The 21,432-nt window shown below is 49.9% G+C and overlaps 1 protein-coding gene across 1 annotated transcript in view; it reads left to right on the top strand.

Moving 5' to 3' along the window:
- ELAVL1 (ELAV like RNA binding protein 1) overlaps positions 1–20,251 on the top strand; it is a 96,518-nt gene extending 76,267 nt beyond the window's left edge. The window contains exon 5 of the mRNA XM_082243971.1: positions 19,490–20,251. Coding sequence (XP_082100097.1) covers positions 19,490–19,814 — 325 coding nt within the window. The 3' untranslated portion in view covers positions 19,815–20,251. The remainder of the gene's footprint in view (positions 1–19,489) is intronic.
- The last annotated feature ends 1,181 nt before the right edge of the window (positions 20,252–21,432 follow it).

Genomic DNA, 21,432 nt, shown 5'->3' with positions numbered 1-21,432 from the left:
ATACAAATACTGTATGTAACCAAGTTCAAAATTGCTGGAACTCGCGCTTTGCTATTAATATTGAGACTGCTGCACAGAAAGTAGCTGAATAGACTACTACAAAAACACTACAGAAATAATAAAAAGTGTGCTCTCTCAACCAATGTGTTTGGTAAAAAAAGCGGAGGGTAAAAAAAAAAAAAAAAAATCTATATGCCAAATCAGGCATACACATGAAATTTGCAGATTGCGATGCAAATCGACTGTGCAAAAAAAAATATAAAAAATTTCACATAAAGTGTAACAACTACACTAGATTTAAAATCCAAAATCTATGCAAAAAAATTTAGATTCCGACTATATATTCCATGTGCACAGATTCACTGGTGACCTTAATTATATTATATATATATATATATACACATATACATACACACACACACATATATATATATATATATATATATATATATATATATATATATATATACATACACACACAGTCCGGTTAATGTCCATCCAGGTGCAAAGAAAAAGAAAAAAAAAGTGCTCTTGTGGTATTCACTGTAGTCAGTCTATAAGCAATGTCCCCCCCAAGGGATCCCTGTCCTCTGTCTGATGTGGAGGAGGAGGATTAGTCCTCTGGGACAGCTCGGGACCGCGCTACGGTGGACGCACTTATCAGCTCCGTTAAGGAGACGTTGAATTTGGATGATGACCCCCCCCTGTTGGGTAAGCGTGTTTCCTTCAGGACCCGCAAGGCCCAAAAATCTCCTTGTCCCGAGGAGTTTCAAGAAACAGTGAATGACCAATGGCGTCGCATCAAGCATATGCTAGTGGTCCCCAAGAGATTTAAGTACCGTTACCCCTTTGCGGATTCGGTGGATTCTCGCTGGACTGTGGCTCCTAAGGTGGACCACACTGTTTCCAGATTAAATAAGTCCACTTTAATGCCGTAGAGGATTCCCTGGTGTTTTAGGACCCGGCGGATAGGCGGGTGGAGACGCTTTCCCGCCTCATGTATCTGGTGGCGGGTTCCTTGCTGAAGCCCGTGTTCACTTTGGTAATGGTTTCTCAGGCTATTGCGGAGTGGGCCAAGGCGCTTGGGCGCATTCTAATTGCTGACTCCGCCTCTTCTGCTGTGCTGGAGATGTTGGATCAAATGGCCCAGGCCATGATGTACCTGTGTGACGTGGCCTTGGATGAGGCTCCCTTAGTCACACGGCTGTCAGCGGTCGCGATTGCAGTCCGCCGCATTATTTGGTTGAAAAGCTGGTCGGCCGACCAACCTTCAAAAAAGACACGGTCTGACATCCCTTATGTGGGAAGTCGTCTTTTTGAGGACTCTCTGGATGAGCTGATCAAAGGGCTCACTGGGGGCTGGAGCACTCTTTTGCCCCAGGTGGCTAGGAGGAAATCGTCCCGCGCCAAGCGGGGTCCTTCTTTTAAACCTAACCGGGGGTCCTTTCGTGCCTTCGGGGCACAGGACAAAGGGAAGTCCTTCAAGGCCCCTAGTGGCCATAAGAAGCCTTGGGCGGGTAAGTCCAAAGCCGACCACGCTGGCACAGCGACTCGCTTCATCCTTAAGGGACGCCCTCACCCGTTTTTGGGGTGGGGGGACGTCAGCGTTGTTTTCTCGAGCCCTGGCTTTCCAAGGTTCAGGACAGGTGGGTTCAATAACTAATTCGTTCAGGGTACAAGATCAAATTTTGGTCTCACCCCGCAGACAGGTTCTTTTCCTCAAATCTTCATTTGACTCCCTATAGTTTCCGGGATCTCAAACGGGCGGTTCAGGATCTACTCGCCCAAGGAGTGGTCGGGCCGGTTCCACAGCAGGACAGATTTCGGGGTTTTTATTCCAATCTGCTCACAGTGCCCAGAAAGGAGAGCAAGGTGTGTTCAGTTCTGGACTTGAAGTTCCTGAACCGCTTTGTGCGGGTTCAGAAGTTCCGGTTGGCGTCCCTACGGTCAGTGGTGGCATCCCTGAATCCAGGGGATTTCTTGGCTTCCCTTGATCTCAAGGATGCTTATCTACACACCCCTATCTACGAGGGTCATCAGAGGTACCTCTGCTTCGCAATCGCAGAGGAGCATTATCAGTTTGTGGCGTTGCCTTTCGGCCTCGCTTCGGCTCCAAGGGTGTTCACAAAGGTTTTGGCTCCTGTACTAGCCTTGTTAAGGGTACAAGGGATTGCAATCCTCGGTTATCTGGATAATCTCCTACTAAGGTCGAGCTCCAGTGCCACCCTGTTACGCAATCTGTCGGTCACGGTCCAGAAGCTCCAGGATTCTGGACTCCGCCCAGGCAAAGGTCTTTCTTCTGGAGGACAAGCTCCGGACCCTGCAGGGCGAGGTCAGGTCCCTCAGGGACAATGAGCTCTCCTCTCTTCGGATCTGCATGCGGTCCTTGGGCCTGATGGTGTCGACTTTCGAGGCGATCCCATTTGCTCACTCTTCGAGCGGAGATTCTGGTCAGGTGGGATCCTCAGTCTTTGGAAAGGAGGAGCCCCCAAGTGAGTTCGGATCTCTTGTGGTGGCTCCAGTCTCCGGCTCTGACGCGAGGCAAGTCCTTCCGGCCGTTGCTGTGGACTGTGGTCACCACGGTCGGGCTGGGGTGAAGTTCTGGGCAAGTTGTTTGCCCAGGGCACTTGGTCGGAGGGGGAGTCCTCCTTACTGATAAATGTCTTGGAGCTGCGGGCGATCAGGCTCTGTTTGCTCCGTTGGTCGGCTCGGCTTCAGGGCTGCCCAGTGCGTGTGCAGACGGACAACGCCACGGCGGTGGCTTACATCAATCACCAAGGGGGCACCAGGAGTGCCCAGGCGGCCAAGGAAGTGGCTGAGATTCTGTCCTGGGTCAAGACTGGCAGGTGGACTATCTGAGTCGCCTGACCCTGTACCAGGGGAAATGGTCCCTGCACCAGGAGGTGTTTCACATTCTGTGTGCATGATGGGGGTCCCCGGATGTGGATCTGTTTGCGTTTCGTCTCAACAAAACTGTGGAAAGGTTCGTGGCTCGAACGCGCGGACGCCAAGGACGCGTTTGTGGTGCCTTGGCATCGGTATCGACTGATTTATGCATTTCCCCCTATTAAATTGTTGTCCAGGTTCCTCCGCAGGTTGGTTTCGGAACGGATGTTGGTGATTCTGGTGGCCCCAGACTGGCGTCTGTCTTGGTACGCGGACATCAAATGGTCGTTGAGCCTCCCTGGCGGCTTCCGCTATGAGACGATCTTCTGTCTCAAGGGCCGCTCTTCCATCCTGCTTTACAGTCGCTGGCTTTGACGGCGTGGCTGTTGAAAGCTAAGGCTTGAGAGACAGAGTCTCTCGTCGGCAGTCATTCCTACCTTACTCAAAGCTAGGAAGGCCTCCTCTGGTAAGATTTATTATCGTACCTGGCGAGGGCGTTGGCTTTCCTGCAAAACGGTGTGGATCAGCGTCTGGCGCTGACCACGATTAAGGGCCAGTTGTCTGCGCTGGCCATTCTGTTTCAGCGCCCCTTGGCGTCTAATTCCTTGAGCCGCACCTTTATTCAAGGGGTGTGTCACCTGGCTCCTCCAAGGAGGGCCCCCTTGGGACCTAAATCTGGTTTTGTCCATTTTACAATGACCTCCTTTTGAGAACATCCGAGAGATTCCTCTGCCTGTGCTGTCACGGAAGGTTCCTTTCTGGTGGCAATCACGTCTGCTCGCAGAGTGTCGGAGTTGGCGGCCATGTCTTGCCGCTCACCCTACCTGGTTATTCATAGGGATAAAGTGGTCTTGCGACCTCATCAATCCTTCCTTCCGAAGGTGGTTTCAGACTTCCACCTCAATGAGGACATTCTGTTGCCTTCGCTTTGTTGCGAAGCCTAAGCATCCTAGGGAGTTTGCCTTGCATTCCTTGAATGTGGCCCGGGCGATCATGGTCTACCTGTCATCTACAGAATCCTTCAGGAAGTTGGATTGCCTTTTTATCCTTCCCGAGTGATCTCGGAAGGGTAAGGCTGCGTCTGCGGCAACCATTTCAAAATTGATCAGGCAGATGATTGTGCAGGCCTATTCGATTAGGGATCAGGTTCCGCCTTTCGCTGTCAAAGCGCACTCTACCAGAGCGATTAGTGCATCTTGGGCCTTCCGCAATGAGGCGTCAGTGAGCGTGCAAGGCGGCGACCTGGTCGTCTGTGCATACCTTTACGAAGTTTTACAAACTTGATGTGTTGGCATCGGCAGATACCTCTTTTGGCCGCAAAGTTTTGAGTGCGGCAGTGCTTTAGGGGAGACAGGGCAGTTTATATCGGTCTCCTCCTGTTGGGGTTTATTTCTTGTTTGTTTTCCTGGGTTCGCTCCTGTTGAGCTTTTTTGTTGCCCAGTTTTCTGGCTCAGAAAAGATTCTTTTCTCTGACCTGGGTGCTGCGTTGCCTCTTTGACGGTTGCGTTTTCCCACCCCTCACATCTACACTGCTTTGGGATGTCCCAGACGTGCAGAATGAATGAGTGGGCGGCGACTGTCAGAGGGCGTAAGAGAAAATATAATTTTTGTAAGAACTTACCATAAAGTTATTTTCTCTGAGTCCTCTGACAGTCGCCGCCCCTCTTTTGGGGTTCATGGATCTCTGTACTGCTTGCTACCGAACTGAATTGGGAATGAGGCTAGCTGGAGGTATTGACCAGAAGGACAGCCCCCTGTAGGTGTGTCTATACAAGGTTTTGTGATTATTCTAACAAAATCTTCTGCCTAGCTTACTCCTGCGGAGAAGGCCAATACCCAGAAGTGCAGAATGAATGAGTGGGCGGCGACTGTCGAAGGACTATTTTTTTTGTACTTCCCTGACAAGTCAATACTCAGCACTCTGTTGCCTAACTACAGAGTTCCCCTAGGATGAAAGCTGTAATTCCATATGTCCTAATGGGACCTATTTACAGGAAGAAAACCTGTCTTATCAGACTGATTATTCACAGACTGATTATTCAAGGCAGGTTGTACTGTGCTTGTCACACCACTAAGGTTTGTATAGGTTTGAGTTGGAAGGTCTCCTTATACTCTTTCTGAGGTCCCTGTACACCTATTGCATTTCATTATATCCTCAACAAGCCTTTCCTTTTTATATCATTATGTAGATCTCTCCACCCCTTCTTCAGAAAGGGATTTTATATTTGACCTTTTTTTTTTATTTTTTATTTTTTTTTAAATGCAAGTTTCTCTTGCGTCCTCCGACAGTCGCCGCCACTTCATAATCTTCACCAATGGGGTAATTGACCTTTGCTCCGCAGGAGTAGCTAGGCAACAAGATTTGTTAATATCAAAGCTTTTAGCATATCACACCCCTAGGGGGTGGTCCCCTCAGTCAATACCTCCCTGCTTCCAGCATTCTCAACTCAGTTTTCAATTGCCTAGCTTAGGAGTAGCTGGCTGTTCCTGTGCTGGGGCTTTCAGTCTCAGCCTTCTATCCTCTTTTTGATTTTATTTCAAGTATTTTTCTCTTTCTTTTACTTAGCTGTTTTTTTCTCAGCATTAGTTTAGTTTTCTTCGGATTAAGATGATCAGGCGGAGCTGGGTCTCGGTCTGGCCACCCTGGATCCCAGGGCTGAGAGCCAGGGGTTTCCCCAGCCTGCCATCGAGCGTTCAGCTCAGGTTTTCCTGGCATATTGAACGACCCATCCCTGTTCGCTGCAGGGATGCTGCCTGTGAGGTGGCTACCTCACTGGACGCCATTTTCGGTTTCGCACCGCAGTCCACTGCGTTCTGGCTGCGACACTCCCTGTCCTCAGTACAGCGGTTTGGTCGCTAGAGAAGGCTCCACACGCCATCCGGAATGGTAAGTGAATTTCTATGTGGGGACCTGTCTGTTTGGGTGTCAGTCTGTGACTGTGTGACCCGCATGTCTGTGTAAGTGCTGAGCTCCCTGTCAGATTCCTGTGTGGAATAGCTGCCTTTCTGTGGGCGGCGGGGGGGGGGGCGGCTCTCCCGCTCTGCTGTGTGAGATGTATGGGGCAGACTGGGCTTAGACATGCTGTGCGGTGACCGCTGATGCGGCCCGCCATTTTACTCGGCAAACTGTGGTGACCGGCCCTGTGTGGTACATCGCGGTGTTTTGGTGCCAAACGCCGCCATTTTGGCGGCGATCGCTCCTGCAAGCACATGTCGGCGCCATTTTCTTATTGCCTTAATTCCCTCAGCCGAGCGGCCATGTTTGTGAAGCCTTCATAGGCTATATAGGGCGGTCAGTCATTGCATCACTTCCTTTTTCACTGGAACAGCGATCGGTGGCAGCAGCTGTGTGCTCTCTCCAGGTTTTTACCTTCTTTATCCTGTATTTCCTTGCTCAGTGCTCCTTATCCCTGCGGGGGTCGGTACATACAGTAGTGTGCGGTGGGCTGCGCTCGCCGCGGTCTTAAAGGGGCAGTACTTTATTTCAGTTGATACTGGGGCATGGATTCTCAGGATTGCAAGTTTCCTCCCACCCTGGTGGGGGGGCCAAGGGGCTGCTGCATCCCCCGAGGGGGCTGATCTGGCTGCTGTTGTAGCGAACTTGGCTTCTCAGGTGCAGATGCTAATGGCTGATCGATCCGCAAAACGGCCCAGGTTATCTATTTCCTCTGATTCAGAGGGCGATGGGGCTGCTATGGCTAGAGTGCCCTTCTCAGGGTCTCGTTCATCTCTGGACCTTGTGGGGTCTGAGGGGGAGGCTGAGGTAGAAGGAGTTGATACTTCTCCCCCTGGCTCGCCTGAAGAGCTTGCACTCATGGATGAGTTGATTACTTCTATCAAGGAAACACTGCATCTGCAGGATGAACCGTGTCCTCCTGCTTTGATGTCCTCTTATGGGACGAAAAGGAAACTCAAATCAGCGCAGGTTTTTCCCTGCCCTGCGGAATTTCAGCGCGCTGTTGATGAGCAATGGCTCAATTTAAAGAAGCCCTTTACTGTGCCAAGTAAGTTCAAGCTGCGTTATCCATTTACACCCACCACTGATGAGCGTTGGTGTGTGCCGCCTCAGGTGGATCACGCGGGGGCAGTTTTGAATAAATCTACTGCGATTCCTGCTGAGGATACCCCGGTGTTCCGGGACCCTACGGACAGGAGATTGGAGTCCCTGGCCCGTCATACTTATACGGTTGCTGGTTCTATGCTGAAGCCTATTTTTGCTTCCATTATGGCAGCCCAAGCTATTGCGGATTGGACGCAGGTGCTCAGGTGCACCCTGGTGGCTGACTCTGCTCCGCCGACAACGTTGGCTATGGTAGATCAAATTCATCAGGGTGTCATGTATTTGTGCGATGCGGACTTAGATTTAGTGCCTTTGGCTGCACGCCTCTCCAGTGTGGCGGTGTTGAACCGTCGCCTGATATGGCTGAAATGTTGGTCGGTTGACCAATCTTCTCGCAAGACTCTAGCTAATCTTCCCTACGCGGGATCTCGCCTTTTTGGCGAGTCTTTAGATACTCTGATAAAGGGAATTTCCGGGGGTAAGAGCACTCTCTTACCCCAAACTCACAGGAATACGTTTGGTCGTGTTTAGGCCCTCTCAGGGGTCCTTTCGTGCCTTTCGGTGGCAATACAAGGGCAAGCCCTTCAAGGGCCAAGGCTCCCAGAAGAAGCCGTGGGCAGGTAAGCAGAAGTCCGGCCAGTCCGGGTCCGCTGCCCATACCAATTCGGCCTAAAGGGGCGCCCTCACCCGGTTCTGGGGTGGGGGGACGTTTGCTCGGTTTTCTTCAACCCTGGCTGACCCGCATTCGGGACAGGTGGGTTCAGGAAATCGTTCGATCTGGATACAAGATCGAGTTTCTCTCTCGGCCGGCGAGCAGATTTTTTCCCTCAAATCTTCAGCTGTCTCCGGGGCGTTTGCAGGATCTGCACCTGGCGGTGCGGGACCTGCGGGCCCAGGGAGTGGTGGTTCCGGTGCCTCATCGGGACAGATTTCGGGGGTTCTACTCCAATCTGTTCACTGTGCCCAGAAAGGAGGGCAAGGTACGTCCGATTCTGGACTTGAAAGCTCTGAACCGCTTTGTGTGTGTTCGCAAGTTCCGCATGGAATCCCTGCGCTCGGTGGTGGCTGCCCTGAGTCAGGGGGAATTCATGGCCTCCATCGATCTGAAGGATGCGTACCTTCACATCCCCATTTTCGAGGGTCACCAAAGGTACCTTCGATTCGCCATTGCGGAGGATCATTACCAATTTCTGGCGTTACCCTTCGGTCTCGCTTCGGCTCCGCGGGTTTTCACCAAGGTGCTTGCGCCAGTCCTGGCTTTGAGAGCCCAGGGTGTCTCTGTCTTGGGGTATCTGGACGATATCTTGCTTCGGTCTGCGACCAGTCAGGGCCTGGTGAACGACCTGTCCACCACGATGCAGACTCTGCAGGAGTTCGGTTGGACGATAAATTTTCCGAAATCAACGTTGTGTCCGTCGGTTCGTCTTCACTACCTGGGGATGATCCTGGACTCTGCTCAAGCGAAGGTCTTCCTGCCGGAAGACAAGCTCCGGACACTTCAGGACAAGGTCGGGTCCCTCAGGGACACTCAGTGCTTGTCCCTCCGGACATGTATGAGATGTCTAGGTCTAATGGTCTCGGCTTTCGAGGCGATTCCCTTCGCCCAGTTTCACACGCGGGGTCTTCAGGCGAAGATCTTGGCCAAGTGGGACGGGCGTCCGCAATCTCTGGATCGTCAGCTTTCGTTGAGCCGCCACACCCGGAGGGGTCTTTTGTGGTGGCTCCAGTCCCCGGCGGTGTCGGGGGGCAAGTCCTTTCGTCCCTTGTCGTGGATGGTGATCACCACGGATGCCAGCCTGTCGGGCTGGGGTGGTGTTCTGGGCGTTCTGTCCGCCCAGGGAACTTGGTCGAAGGAGGAATCCTCCCTTCCGATCAACATTCTGGAATTGTGAGCGATAAAGCTTTGCCTTCTGCATTGGTCGGAACGGCTTCAGGACCGTCCGGTTCGGGTTCAGACGGACAATGCCACAGTGGTGGCCTACATCAACCATCAAGGGGGCACCAGGAGTGCACGTGCTGCTCGGGAAGTAAACGGCATTCTGTCGTGGGCTGAGACGCATGTCCCGGCGATAACGGCTGTGCACATTCCGGGGGTGGAGAACTGGCAGGCGGACTATCTGAGTCGCCAGACCCTGGACCAGGGGGAATGGTCCCTTCACCCGGATGTCTTCCAGATGTTGTGCGCGAAGTGGGGTCTTCCGGATGTGGACCTGTTCGTGGCAAGGACGCGCGATCCTCAGGCAGACGCCTCAGACGCGTTAGTGGCGCCCTGGCATCAGTATCGTCTGATGTATGCCTTTCCACCGATTCAGCTGCTGTCCAGGCTGCTTCGCAGATTGGCCTCGGAACCGCACACGGTGATTCTGGTGGCACCGGACTGGCCTCACCGGTCTTGGTACGCGGACCTCGTAAATCTGGCAGTCGACGCTCCGTGGCGCCTGCCGCTTCGGGAAGATCTTCTGTCGCAGGGACCGATATTCCATCCTGCTTTAGTCACTGGCTTTAACGGCCTGGCTGTTGAAAACCAGGTCCTGAAGGATATGGGTCTCTCCCCTGATGTCATTCCCACTTTGATCAAGGCTAGAAAAGTCTCTAAGGGAAAAATTTACTACCGGACTTGGAAAGCGTACTTTGCCTGGTGGAGTCCAGGGGGTATTCCACTCGCTCATACTCGGTGTCGGGAGTGTTGGCTTTCCTCCAAACTGGAGTGGACCAGCGTTTGGCACTGGCCACAATTAAGGGTCAGATTTCTGCGCTGGCCGTTCTTTTTCAACGCCCTGTGGCGTCTAATTCATTGATTAGCACCTTTGTTCAGGGGGTGCGACATTTGGCCCCTCCTAGGAGGGAACCTTTGCCTCCATGGGACTTGCACTTGGTTCTGTCCGTGTTACAACAGGCTCCTTTTGAAAAGATCAGGGAGATCTCGTTGTCTCTGTTGTCCAAAAAGACAACCTTTTTGGTAGCGATCACTTCGGCTCGTAGGGTTTCGGAGCTGGCGGCTTTGTCCTGCAGCTCTCCCTACTTGGTGATTCACTTGGATAAGGTGGTCTTGCGACCTAACCCATCTTTTCTTCCGAAAAGGATCTCGGAGTTTCACCTGAATGAGGACATTGTCTTGCCTTCGCTTTGCGCGAAGCCTAAGCATCCGAAGGAGGTGGCTTTGCATGCCTTGGATGTTGTTCGGGCGATCAGGGTTTACCTGTCATCGACTAAGTCCTTTCGCAAGTCGGATTCCCTATTCGTTCTTCCAGAGGGTCCTCGGAAGGGAATGGTGGCGTCGGCTGTTACCATCGCCAAATGGATCAGACAGACAATTGTGCAAGCCTATGCTTTGAGGGGGAAGGTTCCTCCTTTCCCTGTGAAGGCGCACTCTACCAGATCTCTGAGTACGTCTTGGGCCTATCGTCATCAGGCTTCTGTGGCCCAGGTGTGTAAGGCGGCGACTTGGTCGTCCGTTCACACCTTCTCCAACTTTTACAAAGTGGATGTTCAGGCATCGGCAGATGCTTCCTTTGGCCGTAAAGTTCTTAGTGCGGCAGTGCCTTAGGGTCCCTTGTTTGGGCCCTTGGCTGTTGAGGTGTTTTTACCCCTGGGTTACTTGTTCTTCCTGGGTTGTTGCTCCTGTTGAGCACGTTTTCCTGTTGCCAGGTTGGTTCTCTTACCTTGGTAAGGTTCCTTTCTCTGATGTGGGTACTGCGTTGCTTTATGCGCGGCTGCGTTTTTTTCCCACCCCTCATGTCTACACTGCTCTGGGACGTCCCCATTGGTGAAGATTATCAAGTGGCGGCGACTGTCGAAGGACGTAAGAGAAAACGGAATTTTTGTAAAATCTTACCGTAACATTCCTTTCTCTGAGTCCTCCGACAGTCGCCGCCCCCCGCCCCTCTTTTGGGGTTTGTTTATGTACTCTACTGCTATGCTACTGAAACTAAGTTGAGAATGCTGGAAGCAGGGAGGTATTGACTGAGGGGACCACCCCCTAGGGGTGTGATATGCTAAAAGCTTTGATATTAACAAATCTTGTTGCCTAGCTACTCCTGCGGAGCAAAGGTCAATTACCCCATTGGTGAAGATTATGAAGTGGCGGCGATTGTCGGAGGACTCAGAGAAAGGAATTTTACGGTAAGATTTTACAAAAATTCAGTTTCTCTTACGTCCTCCGACAGTCGCCGCCTCTTCATATTCGTCACATATGGGGTATTAGACTTTGCTCCGAAGGAGTAGCTAGGCAACAGAATATGTTAACAATAAAGCTTTAACATATCCCACCCTCAAGGGGTGGTCCCCTCAGTCAATACCCTCCTACTTCCTGCAACCATATCCCAGTTTTAATGTCTAGCTTGTCAGGAGTGGCTGGCTCTTTCTGTGCTGGGACTTTTTGTCCCAGACTCTTTCTTCTTTTTGATTTTTGTTTGAGTTTTCTCTCTACCTTTACTTAGCTGTTATTTTTGTCAGCATTAGTTAGTTCTTCGGACGAAGAGGATCATGCGGACTGGGTCTCGGGCTGATCCCCCTGGTCGCAGGTCGTGGGTCAGTGGCTTCCCAGTCTGCCATCGAGCGTTCAGCCGGGTAACGCTCCTGGCACGGTGAACGACCCATCCCTGTTCGGTGCAGGGATGATTGGTGAGGTGGCTACCTCACCGGACGCTGTGCGGTTTCTGAACCGCCATTGTGTGCGTCTTGATTTGCGACTCTCCCTGCCTCATGTGCAGCGGCTTGTTCGCCTGTGCGGGTTCCCCACGCCATGTGAGGTAAGTGTATCTATGTGGGGACCTGTCTGTCTGGGGGGGGTCTCAGTCTGGGACTGTGTAACCTGCCTTTAATCACACTGCTTGTCTCCCTATATCTCGGCTGCATGCTGTGGGCTGCAAGGGGGGGGGGGAGCTGTATGACACTGAGTATGTCAGGCTGGGCAGTGTGAGGAGCTGTGTGCTGTGGGGCATGTTTTTAATGGCATGTTGGGGCATATACAGCGATCGCTGCGGCGATCTAACATGTATCCATATTTTGGGATAATTTTGTGTGTGATTTTATGCACTGTGGAGCGGCGATTTCGGCGCCAAACGGCGCCATTTTACCGGCGCCCGCTCCGGCCGCATGGTTTACGTGCACGGCGGCCATTTTCTTGTAGCCTCCATAGGCTTACATAGAGCGCCCTGGCAGCATCACTTCCTCTCTCCTGGTAGCACCGATCGAGGCAGCAGCAGCAGCGGAGTCTCCTCAGGTTTTATCCTTCTATTCCTGTGTTTTCCATTGCCTGTATTCAGTCTGTATATTCCCTGTGGGGGTCTCATTGTGCCTGAGTGTGGTGCGGTGGGCTGCGCTTGCCGCGCTTGCTGTAAGGGGGCAGTTAACCCTTGGTTGTCTGGCATACAGGGGCAATGGATTCTCAGGAGGGCAAGTTTCCCACAGTATTGGTGGAAAGCCAGGGGACCGCTGTTCCCCCCCAGGGGGGGATTTGGCCACTATTGTGGCTGGCCTTGCTGCACAGGTGCAAATGCTGGTGGCTGCTCAATGTACTAAACGGCCCAGAGTTGCTCTGTCCTCTGATTCTGAGGGTGAAGGTGATGGGGCTGTTCTGGCGGGGACCCCCCTATCGGGGTCCCGCTCCTCTCTTGATCTAGTGGGGTCTGAGGTAGAGGCTGAAGTTGAGGGGGTTGATAATTCTCCCCCTGGCTCGCCTGAAGAGCTTGCAATCATGGATGAGTTGATTGCTTCCATTAAGCAGACGCTACGTTTGCAGGACGAGGTGTGTCCCCCAGCTGCCTTGGCGGCTTATGGGACGCAGAGAAAACGCAGGACGCCGCAGGTTTTTCCCTGCAATGCTGATTTTCAGCGCGCTGTTAAGGACCAATGACGCGATTTGCGCAAGCCTTTTGCGGTACCAAGTAAATTCAAGCTGCGTTATCCTTTCTCGCCTGCCACTGATGAACGGTGGTGTGTGCCTCCGCCAGTGGATCATGCTATTGCGGTTTTGAACAAAGCCACTGCGATCCCTGCAGAGGGATCCCCTATTTTCCGTGATGCCACGGATAGGAGACTGGAGTCTCTTGCCCGTCATACTTATTCTGTTACGGGTTCTATGCTTAAGGCTCTGTTTGCTTCTCTCATGGCGGCCCAGGCGATCGCAAGTTGGACGCAGATGCTTAGGCGCGTCCTAGTGGCCGATTCGGCCTCAGCGGCGGCCCTGGATATGGTGGATCAGATCCACCAGGGTGTCATGTATCTGTGTGATGCGGACCTGGACCTGATTCCGTTGGCCGCGCGTGTGCACAGCGTGGCGGTGTTGTCTCGCCGCCTGGTTTGGTTGAAATGTTGGTCGGTGGACCAATCTTCACGTAAAACCTTAGCCAATCTGCCTTATGATGGGTCTCGCCTTTTTGGGGAGTCCCTGGATGTGTTGATTAAGGGGATTACCGGGGGTAAGAGCACTCTCTTGCCCCATTTCCCCAAGGCTAAGGGGGCTTCTGGGAAGAAGCATGCTAATTTTCGGCCCCCTCAGGGGTCCTTTCGTGCCTTTCGGCCGCACTACAAGGGCAAACCGTTCAAGGGCCAGGGCTCTCAGAAGAAACCCTGGTCTGGAAAACAGAAGTCCGGCCAATCCGGACCTGCGGCCCATAACAGTTCGGCCTGAAGGGGCGCCCTCACCCAGTTTTGGGGTGGGGGGACGCTTGCTCGGTTTTCTTCAGCCCTGGTTGGCCCGTGTGCGGGACAGATGGGTTCTGGAAATCGTTCGATCTGGTTACAAGATCGAGTTTCTCTCTCGGCCAGAGAGCAGATTTTTTCCCTCAAATCTACAACTGTCTCCGGAGCGCCTGCGGGATCTGCACCTGGCGGTGCGGGACCTGAGGGCTCAGGGAGTGGTGGTTCCGGTGCCTCATCGGGACAGATTTCGGGGGTTTTATTCCAATCTGTTCACTGTGCCCAGAAAGGAGGGCAAGGTTCGTCCAATTCTGGACTTGAAAGCTCTGAACCGCTCTGTGAGGGTTCGCAAGTTCCGCATGGAATCCCTGCGCTCGGTGGTGGCTGCCCTGGTTCCGGGGGAATTCATGGCCTCCATCGATTTGAAGGATGCGTATCTTCACATCCCCATATTCGAAGGTCATCAGAGATACCTTCGATTTGCCATTGCGGAGGATCACTACCAGTTCGTGGCGTTGCCCTTTGGGCTCGCCTCGGCTCCGCGGGTCTTCACCAAGGTGCTTGCACCGGTTCTGGCATTATTGAGAGCCCAGGGCATTTCTGTCCTGGGGTATCTGGACGACATTCTGATTCGGTCTGCGACCAGTCAGGGTCTGGAGAAGGACCTGTCTGTCACGATGCAAACTCTGCAGGAGTTCGGTTGGACGATAAATGTTCCAAAGTCGACACTGAGTCCGTCGGTTCGTCTTCCCTATCTGGGAATGATACTGGACTCGGTGCAGGCGAGGGTCTTCCTGCCGGAAGACAAACTCAGGACTCTTCAGGAGGAAGTCAGGTCCCTCAGGGACGTTCCGAACTCGTCTCTGCGGACGTGTATGAGATGTCTGGGATTGATGGTCTCGGCTTTCGAGGCGATTCCTTTCGCGCAGTTTCACACGCGGGGTCTCCAGGCGGAGATCTTGTCCAAGTGGGACGGGCGACCTCAGTCTCTGGATCTTCAGATCTCGTTGAGTCATCGCACCGGGGAAAACCTTCTGTGGTGGCTCCAGTCCCCGTTGGTGTCCGGGGGCAAGTCGTTTCGTCCGATCTCGTGGACGATAATCACCACGGATGCCAGCCTGTCGGGCTGGGGTGGTGTTCTGGGCGTTCTGTCCGCCCAGGGGACCTGGTCGGAGGGGGAGTCTTCCCTCCCGATCAACATTCTGGAATTGCGTGCGATAAGGCTCTGTCTTCATCACTGGACGGACCGGCTGCAGGGCTGCCCGGTTCGGGTGCAGACGGACAATGCCACGGCGGTGGCCTACATCAACCACCAAGGGGGCACCAGGAGTGCCCGAGCGGCTCGAGAAGTGGCCGACATTCTGTCCTGGGCCGAGACTCATGTCCCGGCGATAACGGCGGTTCGCATTCCGGGAGTGGAGAACTGGCAGGCGGACTATCTGAGTCGCCAGACCCTGGATCAGGGGGAATGGTCTCTCCGCCCGGCTGTCTTCCAGATGTTGTGCGCGAAGTGGGGTCTTCCAGATGTGGACCTGTTCGCGTCTCGCCTCAACTACAAGGTGAAGAGGTTCGTGGCAAGGACGCGCGACCCTCGGGCAGACGCGTCGGACGCGTTAGTGGCCCCGTGGCATCAGTACAGGCTGATGTACGCGTTTCCACCGATTCAGTTGCTGTCCCGGTTCCTTCGCAGGTTACACTCGGAACGCAGCACGGTGATTCTTGTGGCACCGGACTGGCCTCGCCGGTCCTGGTACGCAGACCTCGTGAATCTGGCGGTCGACGCCCCCTGGCGTCTGCCTCTTCGGGACGATCTACTGTCTCAAGGACCGATTTACCATCCTGCTTTACAGTCGCTGGCTTTGACGGCCTGGCTGTTGAGACCGAGGTCCTGAAGGAGAAGGGTCTCTCTCCAGAGGTTGTTCATACCTTGATCAACGCGAGGAAGTCTTCCTCGGGAAAGGTTTATTACCGTACTTGGAAGGCCTATTTTGCCTGGTGTGAGTCCAGGGGGTTTTCACCCCGCACGTACTCGGTTTCCCGTGTGCTGTCTTTCCTTCAGACGGGTGTCGATCAGCGTTTGGCGCTGGCTACGATAAAGGGTCAGGTGTCTGCGCTGGCCGTTCTATTTCAACGTCCCGTGGCTTCCAACTCCTTGGTTGGCACTTTTATTCAGGGTGTGCGGCATCTGGTTCCTCCTAGGAGGGATCCCTTGCCCCCTTGGGACTTGAATCTAGTCCTGTCTGTGTTACAACGTGCTCCTTTTGAACAGATCAGGGAGATCTCGTTGTCTATGTTGTCCAAAAAGGTCGCCTTTTTGGTGGCGATCACTTCGGCTCGCAGAGTGTCGGAACTGGCGGCTTTGTCCTGCAAGTCTCCGTACCTGGTTGTTCATTTGGATAAGGTGGTCTTGCGACCTAATCCTTCTTTTCTGCCGAAACGAGTTTCGGAATTCCATCTTAACGAGGATATTGTTTTGCCTTCGTTGTGCACGAAGCCTAAACATCCAAAGGAGGTGAGATTGCATTCTCTGGATGTTGTTCGGGCGATTAGGGTTTACCTTAAATCGACTGAGTCTTTTCGAAAGACGGACTCCTTGTTTGTTCTTCCAGAGGGTCCTCGGAAGGGCATGGCGGCTTCCGCCTCTACCATTGCCAAATGGATCAGGCAGACCATTGAACAGGCCTATGCCTTGCAGGGGAAGGTTCCCCCTGTGCCTGTGAAGGCGCACTCTACTAGATCTCTGAGTACGTCTTGGGCCTGTCGTCATGGGGCTTCTGTAGCCCAGGTGTGTAAGGCGGCGACTTGGTCGACCGTACACACTTTCACAAAATTCTACAAAGTAGATGTTCAGGCATCGGCGGATGCTTCCTTTGGCCGCAAGGTTCTTAGTGCGGCTGTTCCCTAGGGTCCCTTGTTGGGGACTCCTGGCTGTTGGGATAAGTTTTGTATCCCCTGGTTTTTTGTCTTTTCCTGGGTTGTTGCTCCTGTTGAGCACTTATTTTTGCTGTTGCCCAGCTGGTTTCCTTCCTTTGGTAAGGTTCCTTTCTTTGATGTGGAGACTGCGTTGCCTTTCGGCGCGGATGCGTTTCCCACCCCTCATGTTTGCACTGCTTTGGGACGTCCCCATATGTGACGAATATGAAGAGGCGGCGACTGTCGGAGGACGTAAGAGAAAACGGAATTTTTGTAAAATCTTACCTGTAAAATTCCTTTCTCTGAGTCCTCCGACAGTCGCCGCCCCCGCCCCTCTTTTGGGGTTTGAATGTATACTCTACTGCTATTCCACTAAAACTGAGATATGGTTGCAGGAAGTAGGAGGGTATTGACTGAGGGGACCACCCCTTGAGGGTGGGATATGTTAAAGCTTTATTGTTAACATATTCTGTTGCCTAGCTACTCCTTCGGAGCAAAGTCTAATACCCCATATGTGACGAATATGAAGAGGCGGCGACTGTCGGAGGACTCAGAGAAAGGAATTTTACAGGTAAGATTTTACAAAAATTCCGTTTTTCCTCCTTCTTTCCCACTTCAGATTGCTGTTGAGAGGGCTGTCATATAAGATCTCCCTCGCCCTGAAGGGTTATGGGTTTTCGACTTCAGCCTCCAACTATTCACAGGGTTTTTTTTTTTTTTTTTTTTTTGGATGGTCATACTTTTTGTCTAACCTTCCTTTTAACTGAAGTCATGGCTAAGGTAGTTTAACAATTTTAATTTCTGTTGGATGATTGTCTTTCAAATGACATGTTGATGCTTATCATTATTGCAGATAGTAGTTTCCTGAAATGATGCTCTCTACCATGCTCTGGAACACCAGATTAATCCATATTTACTTCCCATTTTTATATCTTACACTTTTCCTTTTGGATGCTCTTCTCATAAGATACCGCATCCATTGGATTTTTCATTGAATTACTATATTATGGTATCCCTTAATGGCCAGTTAAAAAAGTAACCAAAAATCTCAAGCATATAGACCATGTGTCATATACTATCTACTTTCAGGTGATTGAACACTGGCAAAAAATGTGCAAAGGCCATCCCTAGATTGTACCCATATTACTCCACCCACTCCATGAGACAAATTTTTTTTTGGTAGTGTCCTTTTTCTGGTTTACCTGGTCTCTGGACAAAGATTTTTATTTTTTTTTCCATTAAAGTGGAACTTTACCATAACATCAATTTGAAAATAATTAATGTTCTTTAACAAAAAGAACATACATTCCACATTAAAAACGATGCTACCAAAATTACTATGTGCTGTAAATTCCCGCCCTGTATTGCTTCCTGCTTCTCCTTGCCGGAGGCCTCCATTTTGCAGAAGCCCAGAGCAGTCACTTATTGAAAACTCCCCCTCTCCTTAGTCTCAAAAACTTGTCACTTCAATTAAATGTGTGCATTTCCAGCCTTGTTTGTCTGTCTTGGCTCAGCTAGAGAAGAAGGCTGCAGAAGTATTACAGTGCTGCCACTGCTCAGGGAGAATGGGAAGAGAATTGGGGAGATAGAATAAGACACTATCCTTGTAAATGTAACTCTTTTGTGTCTTCATGACAGTAGTTTGTCTTGTCACCTCTCCTGCTTTCCTCTGCTCTCTCCCTAATCTATTTTTCCTCAGCACAGACGCTCATTTCTCGTTCCCCCTCAGCAGCAGTAAATCATAAGCCTTTCAGCAGATTGGCCTCTAGTTACTTCCTGATTATTGGCTCAGTGTCGAGAATCGAGTGCAGCTGAGGCTGTGCACAGAGGAAGGCGAGACAGTGCCTTATTGTATTTTAAACCAATATTTACTCTTATCCAGGGAGATTTTGCTGTGCGCTCTCCATTCCTATGGAGATTTACTACTCTGTTCTGGCAAAATACAAACTCTTGGCTGGACTTAAAGCAGACGTTTATTCTGTTTAATCAGTTTGAGCCGAGCACACACAAATGTGCAACCTCTCGGCGGCCACATATTTGTGTGCTGTGCCTTGTGCGTTACCGGAACAATGACCAGGCTCACAGAGTTCCCGAACGATGCTTGCGATCAGGACTTATCCGATTATATGACTACCGTGACAGCCCATTACGGCGGTCACGGGGCCATAAGCCCCACCCCACCTCCTGGCATAGCAAACCCCTTAAAGGGCTGGCGGGAGCTGGCACCAAGGGGTTAATAATTTTGCCTTCCCTGGATCCCCCTTTTCCAATAGAATGTTGATGAGAATTGTTAAATATGTATTTATGTATATTTTTATATCAAGAATGCAGGTAATGGAGAGAGTGACTGACTGCGACATTTAGCCAGTGAGGCAACACAAAAATGCCAACTTACACTTTAGTATAGTTGAAGATAAAAAAAAAAAGTACTGGGTCTTAGGGTAAACATTAAATGACATTTGGATGGATGGCGGTCAGTTTATCATTACGATATTTTAGACCTAGTGACATTGTCATTAGGGGTCTTCACTTATCTATACAATGCAGGAAGATCGTGATTGGCGGGCGGCTGGTAGGTTGCTGTGCATAGCTTCTCTTAAAATAGGAGGCTGAAGTAATGGCCATATGTAATGCTGAGCCTCCATGAAAAAAAATAACTGAGATCCAATGAATAAAAGGAGTGGGGTATGGACAAGCGGAGAAGGAAATGACTAGACTATGCGGAGCCTGACCAGGAAATGAGGCATGCTCTGCCTGACTTGCTGCAGCTGCTAATGTACACTGTGGGAAGCTCACAGTGCATAGTGAAATCGGAATAAGCATTGTAAGAAATTTAGGATGGGTTTTGGCTTAAAAGACGTTAAAATAATTTAAAGTCCACAAAAATATAGCTTGCAAATGTAAGGAAAATGTCTTTACTTTGATCTGTTTATTTCTGCCTAAACCTTAAACTTTGGAATTTTTTTTTTTTTTTTTTTTTTTTAATAGATTTTCACCCATGGGAGTTGATCATATGAGCAGTATATCTGGTGTGAATGTTGCTAGCAATGCTTCCTCTGGATGGTGCATCTTTATTTACAACCTTGGGCAAGATGCAGATGAAGGAATCCTCTGGCAGATGTTTGGTCCTTTTGGAGCAGTCACTAACGTGAAGGTTATCCGTGATTTTAACACCAACAAGTGCAAAGGTTTTGGTTTTGTGACCATGACAAACTATGAAGAAGCTGCCATGGCCATTGCAAGTCTTAATGGCTACCGTTTAGGGGACAAAACCTTGCAAGTTTCCTTCAAAACAAGCAAGTCCCACAAATAACTTGCTCTTAAATTTTGTATGAAATAGAGAAAATAAGATTGAAGTCGGGGGAAGACTTTTTTTCTTTGTTAGTGTAAAACTCAACTCATTTTGCGCCAATTTTCACAAGTGTCTGTCTTAGTCTTAAAAAGAAAAAAAGATTTTTTTATACTCTGGGGATGCAACTTACATGTTCAAATGTTTGAGAGTTCCCAACATGTTAGACCAATTTTTAAGTTATTTTCTTTAAGTATACAAATGAAATATGGTTAGATAACATACCCTACAGATGGTGATAAGTAAGCATGTGCTAACTTTAAAGACTTTCATAAGGTTTGCTTTGTGGGTTTATCTTTTCCAGATGCTGGAAACTTTTTAAACCAAGCTGTCATGTTGCCAGCTTAAATATCTGTATGTATGTGTGTGTGCGTGTGTGTATATGTGTGTGTGTGTATATCTATATATAATATATACACACACACATTCACATACAGTGCTTCTCTCCCCCGTTATTGTTGTCTTGCCTAAACAGTAACTGTTTACAGTTCAAATTTCTGAAAATGGCGACATTAGTATCAGCATGTGTAATTTATCCTATATGCAGGGTCACTGTGGGGCATTCATTGACTTGTATGTAATAGCTTATAGTTATTTTCCAGTTACTTTTGGAAATGTTTTCCCTTTGTTTTTCAAAATTCTGTAGTTGGCATTTTGTAAGAATACAGCCACACATTTCAAGTTTTTTTTTTTTTTTTTTTAATTGTGTGTTAGAAATAAAAATTCCTGTATACTTCTACACCATCCACTTTTAAATAAGTGATTTCCATCTTTCAGATCAATTCTTTTTGAAGATGTGATATTGCTATGATTTATTTGATTTGGTCCTTAAAAATTCATAAAAATGCAGTTCCCTTTACAAGGTTTCCGAACTTTTCCACAAACCCATCCGACAGGTAGGGAAGGACCAAAGAGTTATTTGAAAAAAATTCCAGTTTGAGTTCGTATCTGAACTCGTAATGTTTCTTGTGGCTATAAAGTTTTCCTTAGTTCCATGTGCACTGCATGGTACACTTGGTATTGGCACAAGCATAAGTTAAGATACCTTTTTTCCAAGGATGTTGGGTGGGTGACTGCAAGTGTGAGATCAACTTCCAACACAAGAACATTTGTAAACATTTGAGCATTTAACTTTTTTGCATCCCTGTTTGTGATTTTTTTTCTTTGTAGAAATACATGACCACTTTGCATATAAAAAAAATCTTTAATTTTAAAGTATTAACCTAATTGATTCATAGTTAAGTAAAATGAAATCCCTACCCAAAATTTCTATGGACTGCCTTGGAGTTTCTTGTTTTTGCTTTTTGTGTTTTGTTTTGTTTTATTTTGCATTTACGACCATTAAATTTGATTTTCTTTTGCTCAACTTTTGTTTTTTTGTTGTTTTTTTTGTTTTCTTTTGTTTTTGTTTTTTCCTTTGTTTTAATATTACTGTTCTTCTGGCAGGATACTTATCGAAATCCATATTGAGCTGAATGCATGGGCTGCCTTTGATGGCCCCCTTCTTATACGACAGCTGGTACTGTCAAATCATCCTTTGATGCATGGCCCCACCCCTCAGTGCAGCTTACCTAAATAAATA

The sequence above is a fragment of the Pelophylax lessonae genome (genome assembly GCF_965119305.1).
Source record: "Pelophylax lessonae genome assembly, chromosome: 1".
Classification (NCBI taxonomy): Eukaryota; Metazoa; Chordata; class Amphibia; order Anura; family Ranidae; genus Pelophylax; species Pelophylax lessonae.
The sequence above is the reverse complement of the archived record's forward strand: the minus strand, read 5'-3'. Positions and strand labels throughout refer to the sequence as shown.